Genomic DNA, 14,954 nt, shown 5'->3' on the forward strand with positions numbered 1-14,954 from the left:
TTGTATTTGATAGATAAATTATTTCAATCACATGAAGGAGTTATCTATGTTTGTTTGAAACTTGATTTTGGATAAATAAGTGAAATGTTTGAAGGATATGAGATTAATGATGCGCGTTGGGGATGATTAAGTCTTTTTAAATAAGAACATTATATTTTTGAATAGATAAATATCGATTGTTAAAAATTCTTATCTGTTGTCCTTCAATCAAATTGAAAAATCATTTTTAATGGAACATCCAACTTACATTTATAAGATGTTCTATCACTCCAAAATAAATAACACACCATCAAACCAAATTATTGTTACATATATGTGAATCATAAAATCCTCCAATATGAATATATAAGACTCTAAGGATTTGCTCGTGCATAACATAAACCAGTTACACAATAATGACTTCATCACTTGCTTGGTATTCACTTACGTAATAATGAGTTTATTACTTGCTTGTTATCTACTTTTCTCGTTAAGTTTAAGTTTCAATTCAGTTTATGTATAATTTTTTATTTCAATTGTTTTCCAATTTAAAAAAAGACTTAATTAGGTCATTTGAAATTATACCCATTTTCAATTTGTGTTATATTGTTTTTCTTTTTAATTTTTAATTTTTCGTAATATTTTTTGTTGTCCATGTGATGTTGATAGGACAATGCATGTGGCATTGGCAGATAATGTCACATGATAGTATTAACTTCAAGTATTATCGACTTGTAATTAATTTATATATTTTTCTTTGATTTAATTGTTACTCAATTTTTTAAAACATAAGAACATTGTTCCTCTCCAAATTCAAATTTATAATTTATATAAATATTGTACTAATATTTTTATTAAAATTTATTATCTATATATTAAATTAATCTTATAAAAACATGAATTAATAATATATTAATTTTAAATATTTATTCTTTTTATACATACGTTTATATTTAATTAGTTTTAATATTGTAAAAAACATGAATTAATAATATACAAATAATATATTGTTAAAAATTAATTTTAATTACAAACAATAGTACAAAGTTTATGAAATTTGATTTCAATTTAGAAAGAAATAATATTGTTCCATTTTTAAAAAATTGAGACTATATATATATATATATATATATATATATATATATATATATATATATATATATATATATATATATATATATATATAACAAATTAAATAAAAGACATGTGATACTGACAATGATAAGTGATAGTAATACTGAAATATAATATTATTTTGTCATGTCACATTATGCGATCTGACACGTAAACAATATATTTTAAAAAAAAATAAAAAATGAAAAAAAATACTAATTGACATGTGATATACATTTAATGTTGTTAATTATTTTTTAAAATAAATTTAATTGATGGAATTTAAAAAAAAATCAAAACACAATTAAAAGAAAAAGCTAAACAAAGAAGAATTTGAAAATTTTCAACTAAAATGAAACCAAACGAATAATTAAATACCCAATAATATATCATAACCCACCAATAATCACATACAATTATTAGAAGTATTTATACAATATATTTTTCTTTTAATATTTGGATGGAACGCATTATTATATTTATTATCCTAAGAGTTATAACTTTGAAAATGTGTAAAATGAAATGAAAAAGAAAAACTTAATACAAATCTATTTTAATGATCATCTTCTGATTAGACATCTCAATTCCAAACCCTTTTTACTCTTAATTTTTTCTTAAGCTTTTCTACATGTTCAACTTTATTTTAATAAAACACTTATTTTATTATCAAAGAGCAATTGAATAGTTTAATTAAATAAAATAAAATAAAAAAGTACTTTTACTTTTATTTTATGAAAATATGTTATATTGTATGCTCTCCACTTATTTTTGACTAGAGAAACATGTCTCACGAATTCTTGAGTATATAAATTTGAGCGTAGTTCATTTTCTTTCACTTCTCAAGGAACAATATGGTATCGGAATTTTGTTAGTACTTGAAAATCATAATTTCTTGAGCTTATTGAAATTGTGAATTACTACTCCTAAGAATAATTAAGTTCGGTTTGGATGGAGAAAAATATTGTTAAAATTTTTTATATTTCATTTTATAAATCAAATAGTAGTTGTTGATTTTAATTTAAATATTTAATTCATCACTACATTAACTGACTTAATGAGAGTCTGGGTAAAATTTATAGAAATTAAAATTCTCATGTTTTTCATGAAAATATTTTTTTTTCAAGAAAACTTTAAAAACTTCAAGGAAAGTATTGATTGAATGTTAATTTAAAAATCAAAACCAAACATGATGAACAAGTTTCCCAACTTCCGATTCCTGAAAAAAAAAAAAACTTTAAATGAGCTGAAATTTCAAAATACAGAACAACAATTTTTCAAAATTTTAAATAAAACGTAAAATATAGATAATCCCTTTAGCCTTTTACAGAAAAGAAAAAGATTAAAGAGGCATTATTAAACACGATGAACAAGTTTTCCAACTTGAAATTCCTAAAAAGAAAAAAAACTTTCAATGCGCTGAAATTTTAAATACAGAAAAAAAAAAGCCCAGTAAAAAACGAAAAAAAATGGTGAAAATAAAAGAAAAAGGCCCTTAAAAAGGAAAAAACAAAAATTGCTCTCGTTGAGAGTTGAACTCAAGACCTCCCGCTTACTAAACGGGTGCTCTAACCAACTGAGCTACGAGAGCTTTTTGTTTATAATGTAATCATTATGCTATTAATATTAAAAAGTGAAATGTTATTTAATTTTATAAACATTAATTAAGAAGTTGTGTATTTTTTGAATCGGATAGTTTTATTAAATAATTCACACTTTAAAAATTTGAAAAAGAATTTGAGTTATTATTAATTGCAGTAATTAAAAAGCTGTAAGAAATAAATTTTAAATAGTTTTCTATATATTGAGATATTAAAAAAAATAGTTATAAGAAAATTCCAATATATGTGTATACATATGAATAATTACATTTAAAATTATTGATTTTAATTTTGAAAAATATAGCTAATGTAGTTTTAATTACTTATTCTGATATAGATAATGCTTTATACAAAGATATAGTTATTACTATTATATAAATAAACCTAAAACTCATAATCTTACTCTCTCCTCTTGCCGGTGCGACAACAAACCCTCTCTCTCTCTCTCTCTCTCTCTCCGACGTACATTTCTTGCGGTTTTTGATCTTAAGGTTTCATGGACTCCTCAGATTCGTGGGTTTCCACGCGCATCTCCACTTCTTCACGCCGCTATCATTCTCGATCTGGTCTCGCACTTATCTCCACTCTCTTTATTCTGTTGTTTGAATTTGAAAAAAGGGTTTATTATTGGATAGAAAAGGTTATGATATAACCAATTGCAATTGTTGTTGCAGATCTGTACATGGAGGAGAGTGAAGGGAACGATGATTTAAGAGCGGAGTACCTCTGCCCTTTCTGCGCCGAGGATTACGACGTCGTTTCCCTCTGTTGCCACATTGACGACCACCATCCTATACAAGCCAAAAACGGGGTCCGTTTCCCCTTTCTTCTTTCCACTTCCCAATTACCAATTACCGACACAACCTCTTAACTTAATATCAAGGTTTAAAACTTATTTTAATCCTTCTTATTAAAAAAAAAAAAAATTCATGTTCCATTCATGCTCAGCATACATGTCTTTAATCACTTTTAGTTGTAGTTATAGGAACTTAAGTCATTAAAAATGTATATTTAGAGAGTGAAAGTAATTAAACAAGTAACTATATAAGAGGTTTTCTCAGTGTTGTAACTATATAATATGTAATATTTACGAGTATAAAGTTGAAAGGAGTTGTTAAACATGATTTAAATTAGTGATCATAGTAAAAGATAAATAAATTATGTATTTTTACTACTACTCTCAATTCCTTCAAGTTCTTAATGAGGATGAGCGAGTGAGTTTGTGGGTGGGTTTATTTGCTAACTCAACCGCAATATTGGTTCTGTTATGTTCTGTGCTCACATGACATGATTTTTTAGCGGATTGCTTGTTTCGCGCGCTAGGTCGTGTTTCTTAATTGTTGCTTGGTGCTTGTGTCTTCAGGTGTGTCCTGTTTGTGGCAAAAAGGTAGGAATGGATCTCGTTGGACATATTACCACGCAACATGGGAGCTTCTTGAGGATATCCTTTTTGCAATTTGGTTCTTATGTTTTTTGATCATGGTGTTTCTTTTCGTCTTTGATTCAGTGATTTGATAATTTTAAGTTGACGGTTCAGTTGTTTGATGCTCGTGAAGTTTGAAAATTCGTGCACGTGTTTAATAGAGAAAATCTGAAGTGAAATGATTTTTTTTTTATGAAAAGTTAAAATTAACTTACGGAATTTAGCTTTTGGAAATGTAGGATATTATAAATTTTAAAAAGGTTGTCATCCATAAATTGATTTTAACTTAAGAAGGAAGCGTGATTCATTTTATTTTCGATTTTTTTCGTTCCACAAACATTTAAACTATACCTAAATTTGTTGATGGATAAAATTTCAATATGCATGCATATTGCCTTTTAATAAAGGAAAAGAGAAAAAAAAATGAAACCTGTAAAATGTCATGTGAAGATTCTTCACGTGTCTATGAGCCAATTTGAATATGTTTCTATTAAGCAAGCATTGCTTTAGTTTGTTTGAAATGAAGAACAGTGGTACTCGACTATGCATGTTTTATCTGATGTATTAGATTTTTTTCAAATGTGGCAAATTGTTTGGTGTAGTTATTCGTGTGATTTCAACATTGTTAAATGATAATATCATTTGTTGAATCTGTCCTATTTAGTTAACTATGTATGTAGAACAAGAGTCTTTGAGTAGGGGTGACAAAGTATGCACTGACTTTGAATATCTGTAAAATTAGCTACAAATTAGTAGGATAGATAGCCGCTAATTGGATGAGTGTAGGATATGTAGATGAGTCTAGGAAGATAGGTATTTACTTGTAAATTTTGTTGTGGACGAGGGCGTGTAGTGTACTATAGTACTTATCCCACCCTATACCTATTTTATTTTTACATGGTTTTGCTAACTTAAACCCATTTGTTTTTTGGAAGGAGTAATTTAGCAAATACACATTGGATGTGTTCTAAATTTTTTTTTACCTAAAACTTACTAACTCATTTTAAAAGATAAGTGGATGTAAGTTAGCAAGCCTGATTCCCATTTGCTAACTCACCCACTTATGTTTTAAAAATTTTGCAGTTATAACTTGCAATCTTACTCTTTCTAATAGAACAAGTGTAAGTTAGCAAAATCTATTAAAGAAGATAAACATATTCATGCATTCAATTTTTTTCGTGATTTTGGAGAAACCAACAGAAATGCATCTTAACAATATGTATTGAGTGTTATAACGAATAACAGAAGGAATCAACTATATCCTTTCATTTAAGAATTAATTTTTATAATTAATATTCTTTTATTGATTTATACAACTGTGCAGCAAATGGCACATGAATGAAGATTAAAGTTGTTTATCCACACACCATAATGACAAATACAAATATTTTATTTTTAAATACGGGCACAGAAAAGGGTGCGAGTAATTTACCCAGTTCCTATCCGTTCTCGTTCTTACCCAAATCGTATTTCCTATTGCATTGCCTTTAGTAACTATTTGATTTCAAGTACTGTTCATTTGGCCAGATGATTTTCCATAACCAGAACTTACGTGCAGCGTAAAAGGAGGGTTAGAAAAGCAGGCTCGGGCTCTACGATTTCTATGTTGAGGAGAGAATTACGAGATGGAGCCTTGCAGTCACTTCTTGGAGGTTCTTCATTCATAACTTCTCCCAACTCTGAGCCTGATCCTCTGTTATCATCTTTTATATTCAGCCCACTTGTTGCTGATGAGTCTTCGAGTGCAACCCCTCCGGCTTCCATCCAAGGCGCTCTTGTCAAAGAAAGCTCAAAGGATCATTTCTTGGAAAGGTAGGAAGGTTGATACCGCCGTGTTATTATGTTCTGCTATTCTTGAAAAATTAATAGGAAATATTTAGGTTGTTTGTGTAATAGTTATAGTAATGGGTGCGTCTTATGCTCTATATGTGGTTAAATTTGTGACCATTTTCGTTTTTAAAACTAACTGATGAAACAGATAACGGTTTCTTGCATTCAGGTGTTCATGAATTGGTTGTGATCACATAACTAAATGATCACATAACTCACATTTCGAATACGTATTTGAAGTTTTTATCGAGATATAATGAGTAGTTCGATCTGCATTCAATGGTTGTGATTAGTGGAATAACTTGAACTGTTACGATCATTTTAGCATCGTGTCACCCTGCTTCGAAACCTTTTCATTCATTTTGTGATTCACAACTATTCCAACACTTATAGTCTGACAATATTATGTTGTTACAGAAAACCTAAACAGCTACAGCTGTCAGAAGAAGATAAAGTAGAGAAAGCTCGGAGGTTTGAATTTGTTCAAGGGCTTCTGTTGTCCACCATTCTTGATGATAAATTATGACTGCATTTGTAGCTCGTATGCCATTATTGTATTAGGAGCTGGAGCTGTAAGCACGAGAGAGAGAGAAATTCAGAATGATACGAAGTGGCAGTAGTTACACTGGATATATATATATATATATATATATATATATATATATATATATATATATATATATATATATGTATTGTGTCTATAGTTTTGTTCATAAATGCAACTTTTTTTTCTTATCCTGCTTGTCTTCTATGTTAGTTCCGAATAACCATTGAGAATAAAATTCGTTTCATTAGTAGAATTTATAATTGTAGATCCCATTCAGTTAAGGTTTGTCTCTTGAGTTTTTTCTAGATGGTCCTTAAAGAAGGCATTACTTGAATTTTTGTAGGGTAATTTTAGCAGTTCTTCCTGGCCAATTGGTTGAATTTTTCTGATAGGTTTTCGGAACCAAACGTAAGTTAGTTATTACTTGAATGTTTCAAAACTAGATAGAGTGCGAATTGAAAAGTGTATTTACATACACATTTAAACCTTTTCTTCATTATCCGGTAAATCACGGCAGAAGCAAAAACTGGTGGTTAGAAACATAGTTTTGCTTAATTTTCTTATTATTTTATTCTCTTAAACATAGTTTTACTTTATTTTATACTGTTAATGAGTCTAGTTGAATTAGTTGTTATAAGCCTTTTAATATATGTTTTGGATGTAAAAGGAAGAACTATTTAACAATTAAATCATCTTAATTTTTATTACTATGAACATATATATTTTTCTCATAATATCAGAACTGAAAAAAGTACAAAGAAAAAAAAATGATTGCATCATTTATTATATGTATGATCTCAACATTTACTGAAAGACAATTACTTTTTATAGGCTCTTTTTTCTTTCATCTACCTCATTTCTCACTCTCTCTCTCACACACACACACACACAGACATTCTATATGTATTTTTTTTTTTTTTATCAAATCACTAATTACTTTTATCTCAGTGCTCTCTCATATTTTCTCAAGAATCCACTACATTTCATGGTGGGTGAATATGACTTCTATTGCAGAAAAAACCACCACCATTTTTTACTAATGAGTCAACCTGTTTCTCCAAATATTTTCTTTCCACTAAAAATTATGCCATTAGAGGAGAGACCCCACCAAAATGGTACAAATATACCTAACCATCACACATGGCCAATGCAGGCCACCCTAGCCGGCAGCCACCACTGCTATATAAAGACTTCCCTTTCCACATTTCATACACCAACACCAACATCACTGTCATGGGTGTATTTACTCAGGTTTATGATACCCCTGCTGCTGTGCCTCCTGCAAGGCTTTTCAAAGCCATGACCTTGGATTTCCATAACCTCTTCCCAAAGCTTGTGGATACCATCCACAGCATTGAATTCACCCAAGGAAATGGTGGTCCTGGCACCATCAAGAAGATCACCACCATTCAAGGTCAGTAAGTACAAAATGCTACCTTTTAATTAATTCAATACATGAAATAGCATATACTTACATAAGATTCTAGAATTGAAAGTTGTTGTGAAAAAGAACTTGATGAATGTGTGAATGAAATGAGCATGGGAGCAGGTGAAGAAAGCAAGTATGTGCTGCACAGGGTTGATGCAATTGATGAGGGTAGCTTTGTGTACAACTTCAGCATAATTGATGGCAGTGGCTTGCCTGAGACATTGGAGAAGATCTCATTCGAGAGCCAACTGGTAGAAGGCTCCAATGGAGGAACAATTAGGAAGGTGCATGCCACATATTTCACAAAAGGTGAAGCTGTTCTTAGTGAGGAGGAACTGAAGGCTAACCAAGCCAAGATCCAAGGACTTGTGAAGCTTGTTGAAGGCTACCTTCTGGCAAATCCTCATTACTGAACCTGTTTGCAGTAAATCATTCAAATCTTGGCTATGATGCAATCCTTCATGGATATCTGCATGCATACTCACCAATAAATTAATAATGTTTTTCTAAACTTTCCATTGGTGAAGATATAGTCCAATTATAACATACTATAGTGTAATAAACCTACAAAATTAGGTATAAGATAAACCAGAACACAGAAAAGCACTTGAATAGTTTCATGCAGAAAAAAATAGACAGTGAGGTTAGAAGTCAAAACAAAATGGCCATTTGGAAAGAGAAATCTACAATATATGAGTAGTTAATGCAATCAATGAGTTACGTAAACTTAATTTTGATGAAAGATATAATTATAATTGAAAATGTTTCTTATATATAATTAATTTAAACAATTTGCCATATAAACTAGCAATAGAAAAGTGTGTCTGTTTCACTTGTTGACACAACTAAAATAAATATTGGAAGCACAATGGAGTGAAAGAAAATGAATGTTTCTTGTAACTTTGTCTTAAAATAAGCTTAAAATGAGAATCTCAAATATTATGAACACCCCAATTTTTATTATCTATTTTAAAGTAATAAGTAACTTGTTAATACATAAGCACCTAATTTAACTAAAAGGTATAAAACTTTTAAATTAACCAGATTAGAGAACACATCTTAGGTTGTGAATTTAGAAACTTTGCCGTCCATCAACTCTTTGTCCTTTGCTTCAGTCAATTTCCAACTTTTTCTGTCATTGTCTTCATAGTTTAACTATAATTAAGAAATTAAATATACTAGTTCATTGTATAATTAAGTACAATTTTAAATTCAAAATATGTTTAAAATTATGTTATATAGGCTTTCATTATCGGCAAACATACAAGTTTATTGTTTCTATTATTTGGTCAATTTGGACAAAGTCCAAAACTTTGATGACAAATAATTCGATAGAAGGATGTTGGTAACACATATTTTAGGTATTTTATAACGTTATTAATTACTAATGTATTATTGTTATACATAATTTATGTAAAATTTATTCAATTATAATAATTTTTTATTAATTCATAAAAGGATTTGCATTATTTAATGGAACTCTTCTGAATTTTATTAGATTATAAAGAGCATGGTAAAATACAATGCTATTTTTTATAAATTGTGATATTTCTCGAGGGATATTACGTTGTGAGCATGCAGATGCTAATTAATTGCTAATCAAGTATTAGTTGAAGTAAATTCTATTATTGGTAAAAGATTTAATTTAATCTAATTAATTAGATTGGTTGACTATTAGCAACTATTTTTTTAAGTGAGAATATTTCTTGGTATCTTTTTTATTATTTTAAGGTTTGATGACATCGAACTTCTTGAATCATTCTGAATACTACAAAATTAATTCTAGATATATCTATCAGAGTAAAGACAACGTATACAAGTAAAATAAAATAAGGAATTATTTTATGAAAGATAATCACATCTTAAGTTTTCACAATTAACTTTATTATATATTACCAAAAATTATAATCCTACATTTTTGTTAATTCCACTCTTGAATTATAATAGATATTCAGATTAGTTCTAAATCTTTCAAGGCAAAGACAACACATAAGCTATTTTTTAAAAAACAATGCGCAATTACTATAGACAAAAAAGGTAAAGTGCTGTGATTTCATTAACTTGCAGTAATAAATTTCTTTAGTTTTAAAAAATAAATAAAGCCGGCTTCGATTTCACATGAGTTTTATATCTCTCGAATAAATGAATGTTACGCAAAAATAAAATAAAATAAAACTCACTATACGTAATCAAAATAATAATAAATCTATTTTATGTTTCAATTTAATTAATCCACTTTGTTTGAATCTTAAAATCTAACTCGAGTCTTAAGTTTTAATTAGTAACACTTTCTTTAGAATTAAATTTCTATTTCAATAGTTTACACAATGCATATTTATATTAAAACTTATTATGAGTTACGAAAAATAAAATCTCGTTTTAAATTATTGTCATAACCTCGTTGGATGCTTGATTTCATTGAATTCCACTATAATCTAATTGGGTAAGAAAGTTCCACAGTATTATATTATAAACATGTTTGAATAAACTAATAAATATTTGAAAAAGTAAAAAAGAAAAAGAAGCTAATATCTAGCATAAGTTAAAAAAAAACAAGTTATTAGAACTCATAAATTAATTTATATGAAAAAGATTGATTGCAAGAACTCTTTGACATTTTCTTTTCAATATTTTTTATCATGAACTATATAGATAAAACCTACTATGAATTCATAAAACATTAAAAAAGCTACATTATTGGTAGCATTTTGTTCAGAGAATAAGATGTATTTATTCCATTCCAGCTTCTGACTAATTCTTAGTCTTCATTCCCCTAATCTCATTATAAAACTTGGAATATACTATGATCCAATAAATAAATGAACATCGTGAGGAGCACCAAGGAGAGTGAAGTTGTTGAGATGATTAAGTAGCATTTATGAGTAAGAATGGTTTCTGGTGTGAGGCTATATAAATACCATCTCTCCCTATGCCTTAAACCACATCACAAACTAATAATAAGCACACTCTAATCTCAGTATCTGTGTTAATTAATCTTCTTGTGTGTTTATCATCGATCATGGGTGTTTTTGCTTACGATGATGAGAACTCCTCCACACTGCCTCCAGCAATATTGTACAAAGCTCTCACAAAAGATTCAGACAGCATCATCCCAAAGGTTATTCCTGTCATACAAAGCATTCAAATTGTTGAAGGAAATGGTGGACCTGGAACCATCAAGAAGCTAACAGCTATCGAAGGTAAGCAACAATCTCTTCCTTAACAATTGTTGATTAGGAATCAAATTCGTGATCTTGACTCTGATACCATTTGTTAGGATCGAACACTTATCACTAGACTAAAAGTTATAGTCTTTAGTCAGGACACAACTTTTTTACTTAAGAATGTAACACAAATCCAAAGATCACGATTCGATTTATTTGATTATGAATCCACTTGGTGTCTGTAGTCGCAAAAAAATGTGTTTTTGAACTATGTGGAGTGATATAGTGTATGATGGTTTGCAGGTAGCGAAACGAGTTATGTGCTGCAGAAAATCGATGCAGTGGACGAAGCTAACCTGGGATTCGACTACAGCATAGTGGGAGGACCAGGGTTGCATGAAAGTTTGGAGAAAATCACACTTCAGACAAAGGTGGTGCCTGGTCCCGACGGTGGCTCCATCTCCAAGGTTGCTGTCAAATACCACACCAAAGGCGATGCACCACTCTTGGAGGCTGTGCTCGAAGAATCAAAGGCCAGAGGAACTGGTTTTTTCAAGGCTGTGGAAGGTTACGTTTTGGCAAATCCTGCACAATACTAGATTCATCTGTTTTTCTTCGAAAATTTGTCTCTTCTCGTGGCTTCTTGAATTTGGTCTGGTTTGGTTTAATTTCCTTGCGAGCAAATGTTGGTTTTATGTGACATTCTTAAGTGTTACAGTATAATGTCGGTGAATTTGGTTGAGTACTGTAATATGATCGAAAATCTGTGTCTTGTTGGTGTTGATGTCGATCTCCATGTGTTCTGTAATAATATATATATATATATATATATATATATATATATATATATATATATATTATAACGAAAAACAATCTTATGCTGTTTCATTTTCTATGTCATGCTTTCAATTACTGTTTCCAACTGTGCCAAACAGCTATTCAAAACACACACACAAAAGATTTGATTATCTTAATTAGTTATTAAGGTATAGAGTTTGCTTAGATTAATTATATTATGATATAAACAACCAACGTGTACTCGTGTACCTAAACTTATAATCAATCTGCAAAAGATAAATAACGATATTTTCTTAGACTTTTGGAGAGAGAGCATTAAATAATCTGACAAGTTCTCTGGAAAGTGCTGGTTCCTTCTAAAGATACCACGTTTATTTGACTATTTCATTAATTAATTATTATGTTGGCAGATTACTTTTAAAAGCATTCAAACTAAATATTGAATAATAGTAATTATTCAGCGATATAAAACGCTATGTGCAGTTGATCACAATCCACAAAATCGCACTCACTCAGCAGAAAGCAATTTACAAACCCTCAGTCATATACATATCATATTGTACTTGCATCAATTTTGTGTCAAAAATCATGGGAATTGTGAGTACTGAACGTGAGCAAGTTTGTGCTGTGGCTCCTGCAAGACTATTCAAAGCCATGGCCTTCGATTTTGGCAATGTTTTTCCAAAAGCTATACCAAACTTAGTTAAGAGTGCTGAAATCATTGGAGACGGTGGACCTGGATCCATCAAGAAGATCGTTCTTGCTAACGGTAAGTTATGTAAGACTGTAGAATGATTTTTTACCTGACGGATTATTTGTTTGTCATAAGTTATTGATACACTATCTACAAATATATTTGTCGATAAATTCAACTACGATATCAACTACGATATCCGTCAGTAAATTTATTGATAATAACAAATTTGTGATAGACCGTTATTTGTCGGTAATGATTCGTCGGTAAAGAACAATTTTTTTGTAGTAGTACCACTTTTAACATGGTACTTTGTCACGTCAAACTTAACTTTATACTTGTAATAATTCATTTATGGTGTTTATGTATTGTTTATGAATTGGACTATAGGATATGCGATTCAAAAGGTTGATGTGGTGGACGAAGAAAACTACGTGTACCACTACACAGTGGATGAAGGAAGTGTGATATCAGAGACATTGGAGAAGGTGTGCTATGAGTACAAATTGGAGCCAAACCTTGATGATGAAGGAGGATGCATGATCAAGTGCAGAATAAAATATCACACCAAAGGTGATGCACAACTCACAGATGAATTTTTGAAGGTTAACAAGGAAATATCTGCTGGCTTCACCAAGGCTGTTGTGGATTATCTTTTGGCTAATCCTGATTAATTACAGTTAAAACAGAGAAACCCTTTTGTTTGTTATGCATGTTTTGCTTTAATTAGTACTAATGAATAATATAGAGACTATGATTTGTGTGACATGAAAATGTATAAGAAATGTATGGAAAGAAATGAAAAGATGAAGCCTCTTCCTTTACCAGACAAGTCATGTCACAGAAATCAGAGATTACAAGAATGGGAAAGTTGAGGATTGGATGAAATCAACTTCGATAATTAAGAAAGGAATAAAGAATATGAGACAATGTAAGGAATGGAAGATACGAGGGGATAAAATGAACTTCGAGAATCAAGAAAAGAATAAAGAATACAAGAAAGACGTAAGTAAGTCAAATTAATAATATTTTAATAATTTTAAGCAAAAACAAATATATAAGCAAAAAGAGACTTACATATTTATCTTCATTAATTGGGTCAAAAGTCAATTGAACTATTTTTTATCAGTATCACATCATATTCAAACAATACATTATATATATAAAGTTCAGATTTGAGTTTTTCATTAATAACTTTATCATTTCTGCAAATTAGTTTAAACAGATTCGAACTATATTATAATTTGAACATTAATTTGTTTGCGTATTAGGGGAACTTCCCATGTATATAAAATGCCATATCCACAATCAATAAACTCACACTCTCTATCTGCAAACCAAATTCTTCTTCTTCATACAATTTCTTGCCCTAACCCTCTGTGTAAAAAAATCATGGTAATTGTGACTACTGAAAGTGATCTAGTTTCTGCAGTGGCACCTGCAAGACTATACAAAGCCATTGTCCTTGATTCTTCCAATTTTTTCCCCAAAGCTTTACCAGACTTTGTTAAAAGTGTTGAAATCATTGAAGGAAATGGAGGGCCAGGAACCATCAAGAAGTTCACTCTTCCTGAAGGTTAACTCAGTTTATCTTTGAAATGAACTTGATATGATTAAACATCGTGAAGTTTTATGATAGTTTGCTCTTAATATGTTTGATGCTGCATGCATGCATGCTAGAATATATATGTTTCGGGAATAGTTCAAATGTGAGTTAAAGTTAAACATTATATACGAATAAAGATTCATAACACCATTGTCTTAAGGTTTTAGTGTAAAAGTGGTGTCAAATGTCTTATATGTGTAAGACTAATGTCATATATTCATATGGAAGTACGATCTCTCTCAATGTCTATAACCATAACTAATATGAAATATAGCCCAACAATATGTGATGATGAATGTTGTGGTATGTGATCAGGGTATGTGAAGCAAAAGGTGGATGTGGTGGATGAAGAAAACTATGTGTATCAGTACACAATAGTTGAAGGGGATCTTCTGACAGAGCCATTGGAGAAGGTGTGTAATGAGTACAAACTGGTGCCAAATTCTGATGGAGGATGCATTGTGAAGGCCACACGCAAATACTACACAAAAGGAGATGCTGAACTCACACAAGACTTTCTCAACTCTACCAATCAAATGTCTGCACTGTTTGCCAAAGCTGTTGATGATTATCTTTTGGCTAATCCTGATTACAATTGAAACAGGTTTTGGTGTGTGGATTGTGGTGCTCCTGTGTGTTGTTTCCATCACTTTAATTATTTGATTCAGAAGTGTGAGATTAATTATGTAAGACTTGTTTGTGTGTACCATATATAATAATCTTGTAAACTTTTGGTGACATATATGATGAGTGATTATTGTTGTTTCTTATTT

General features: G+C 30.1%; 5 protein-coding genes and 1 non-coding gene across 6 annotated transcripts; 5 read left to right on the top strand and 1 right to left on the bottom strand.

Moving 5' to 3' along the window:
* Positions 1 to 2,606: 2,606 nt before the first annotated feature.
* On the bottom strand, positions 2,607 to 2,680 carry TRNAT-AGU (transfer RNA threonine (anticodon AGU)). Its single transcript has one exon. It is a non-coding gene; the product is annotated as a tRNA-Thr (tRNA).
* Positions 2,681 to 3,086: 406 nt separating this feature from the next.
* On the top strand, positions 3,087 to 6,743 carry LOC114195896 (protein DEHYDRATION-INDUCED 19 homolog 4-like). Its single transcript, XM_028086330.2, has 5 exons — positions 3,087 to 3,256; positions 3,365 to 3,501; positions 4,054 to 4,131; positions 5,666 to 5,925; positions 6,361 to 6,743. The coding sequence occupies exons 1-5, from the start codon at positions 3,187 to 3,189 to the stop codon at positions 6,467 to 6,469; spliced, it is 654 nt and encodes a 217-aa protein (XP_027942131.2). The 5' UTR covers positions 3,087 to 3,186; the 3' UTR covers positions 6,470 to 6,743.
* A 148-nt stretch (positions 6,744 to 6,891) lies between these two features.
* Positions 6,892 to 8,430, top strand: LOC114195898 (pathogenesis-related protein 10-like). Its single transcript, XM_028086331.2, has 2 exons — positions 6,892 to 7,904; positions 8,040 to 8,430. The coding sequence occupies exons 1-2, from the start codon at positions 7,631 to 7,633 to the stop codon at positions 8,330 to 8,332; spliced, it is 567 nt and encodes a 188-aa protein (XP_027942132.1). The 5' UTR covers positions 6,892 to 7,630; the 3' UTR covers positions 8,333 to 8,430.
* Positions 8,431 to 10,849: 2,419 nt separating this feature from the next.
* Positions 10,850 to 11,867, top strand: LOC114164176 (protein LlR18B-like). Its single transcript, XM_028048738.2, has 2 exons — positions 10,850 to 11,119; positions 11,387 to 11,867. The coding sequence occupies exons 1-2, from the start codon at positions 10,939 to 10,941 to the stop codon at positions 11,680 to 11,682; spliced, it is 477 nt and encodes a 158-aa protein (XP_027904539.1). The 5' UTR covers positions 10,850 to 10,938; the 3' UTR covers positions 11,683 to 11,867.
* Positions 11,868 to 12,368: 501 nt separating this feature from the next.
* On the top strand, positions 12,369 to 13,399 carry LOC114164800 (major strawberry allergen Fra a 1.06-like). The gene is made up of 2 exons (XM_028049568.2): positions 12,369 to 12,650; positions 12,966 to 13,399. Exons 1-2 carry the CDS (start codon positions 12,470 to 12,472, stop codon positions 13,247 to 13,249), a joined length of 465 nt encoding a protein of 154 aa, XP_027905369.1. The 5' UTR covers positions 12,369 to 12,469; the 3' UTR covers positions 13,250 to 13,399.
* Positions 13,400 to 13,878: 479 nt separating this feature from the next.
* Positions 13,879 to 14,951, top strand: LOC114162127 (nodulin-13-like). The gene is made up of 2 exons (XM_028045909.2): positions 13,879 to 14,151; positions 14,497 to 14,951. The coding sequence occupies exons 1-2, from the start codon at positions 13,968 to 13,970 to the stop codon at positions 14,778 to 14,780; spliced, it is 468 nt and encodes a 155-aa protein (XP_027901710.1). The 5' UTR covers positions 13,879 to 13,967; the 3' UTR covers positions 14,781 to 14,951.
* The last annotated feature ends 3 nt before the right edge of the window (positions 14,952 to 14,954 follow it).

Source organism: Vigna unguiculata, chromosome 9 (assembly GCF_037176805.1).
Source record: "Vigna unguiculata cultivar grain cowpea cultivar isolate G323 ecotype 2 chromosome 9, ASM3717680v1, whole genome shotgun sequence".
Taxonomy (NCBI): domain Eukaryota; kingdom Viridiplantae; phylum Streptophyta; class Magnoliopsida; order Fabales; family Fabaceae; genus Vigna; species Vigna unguiculata.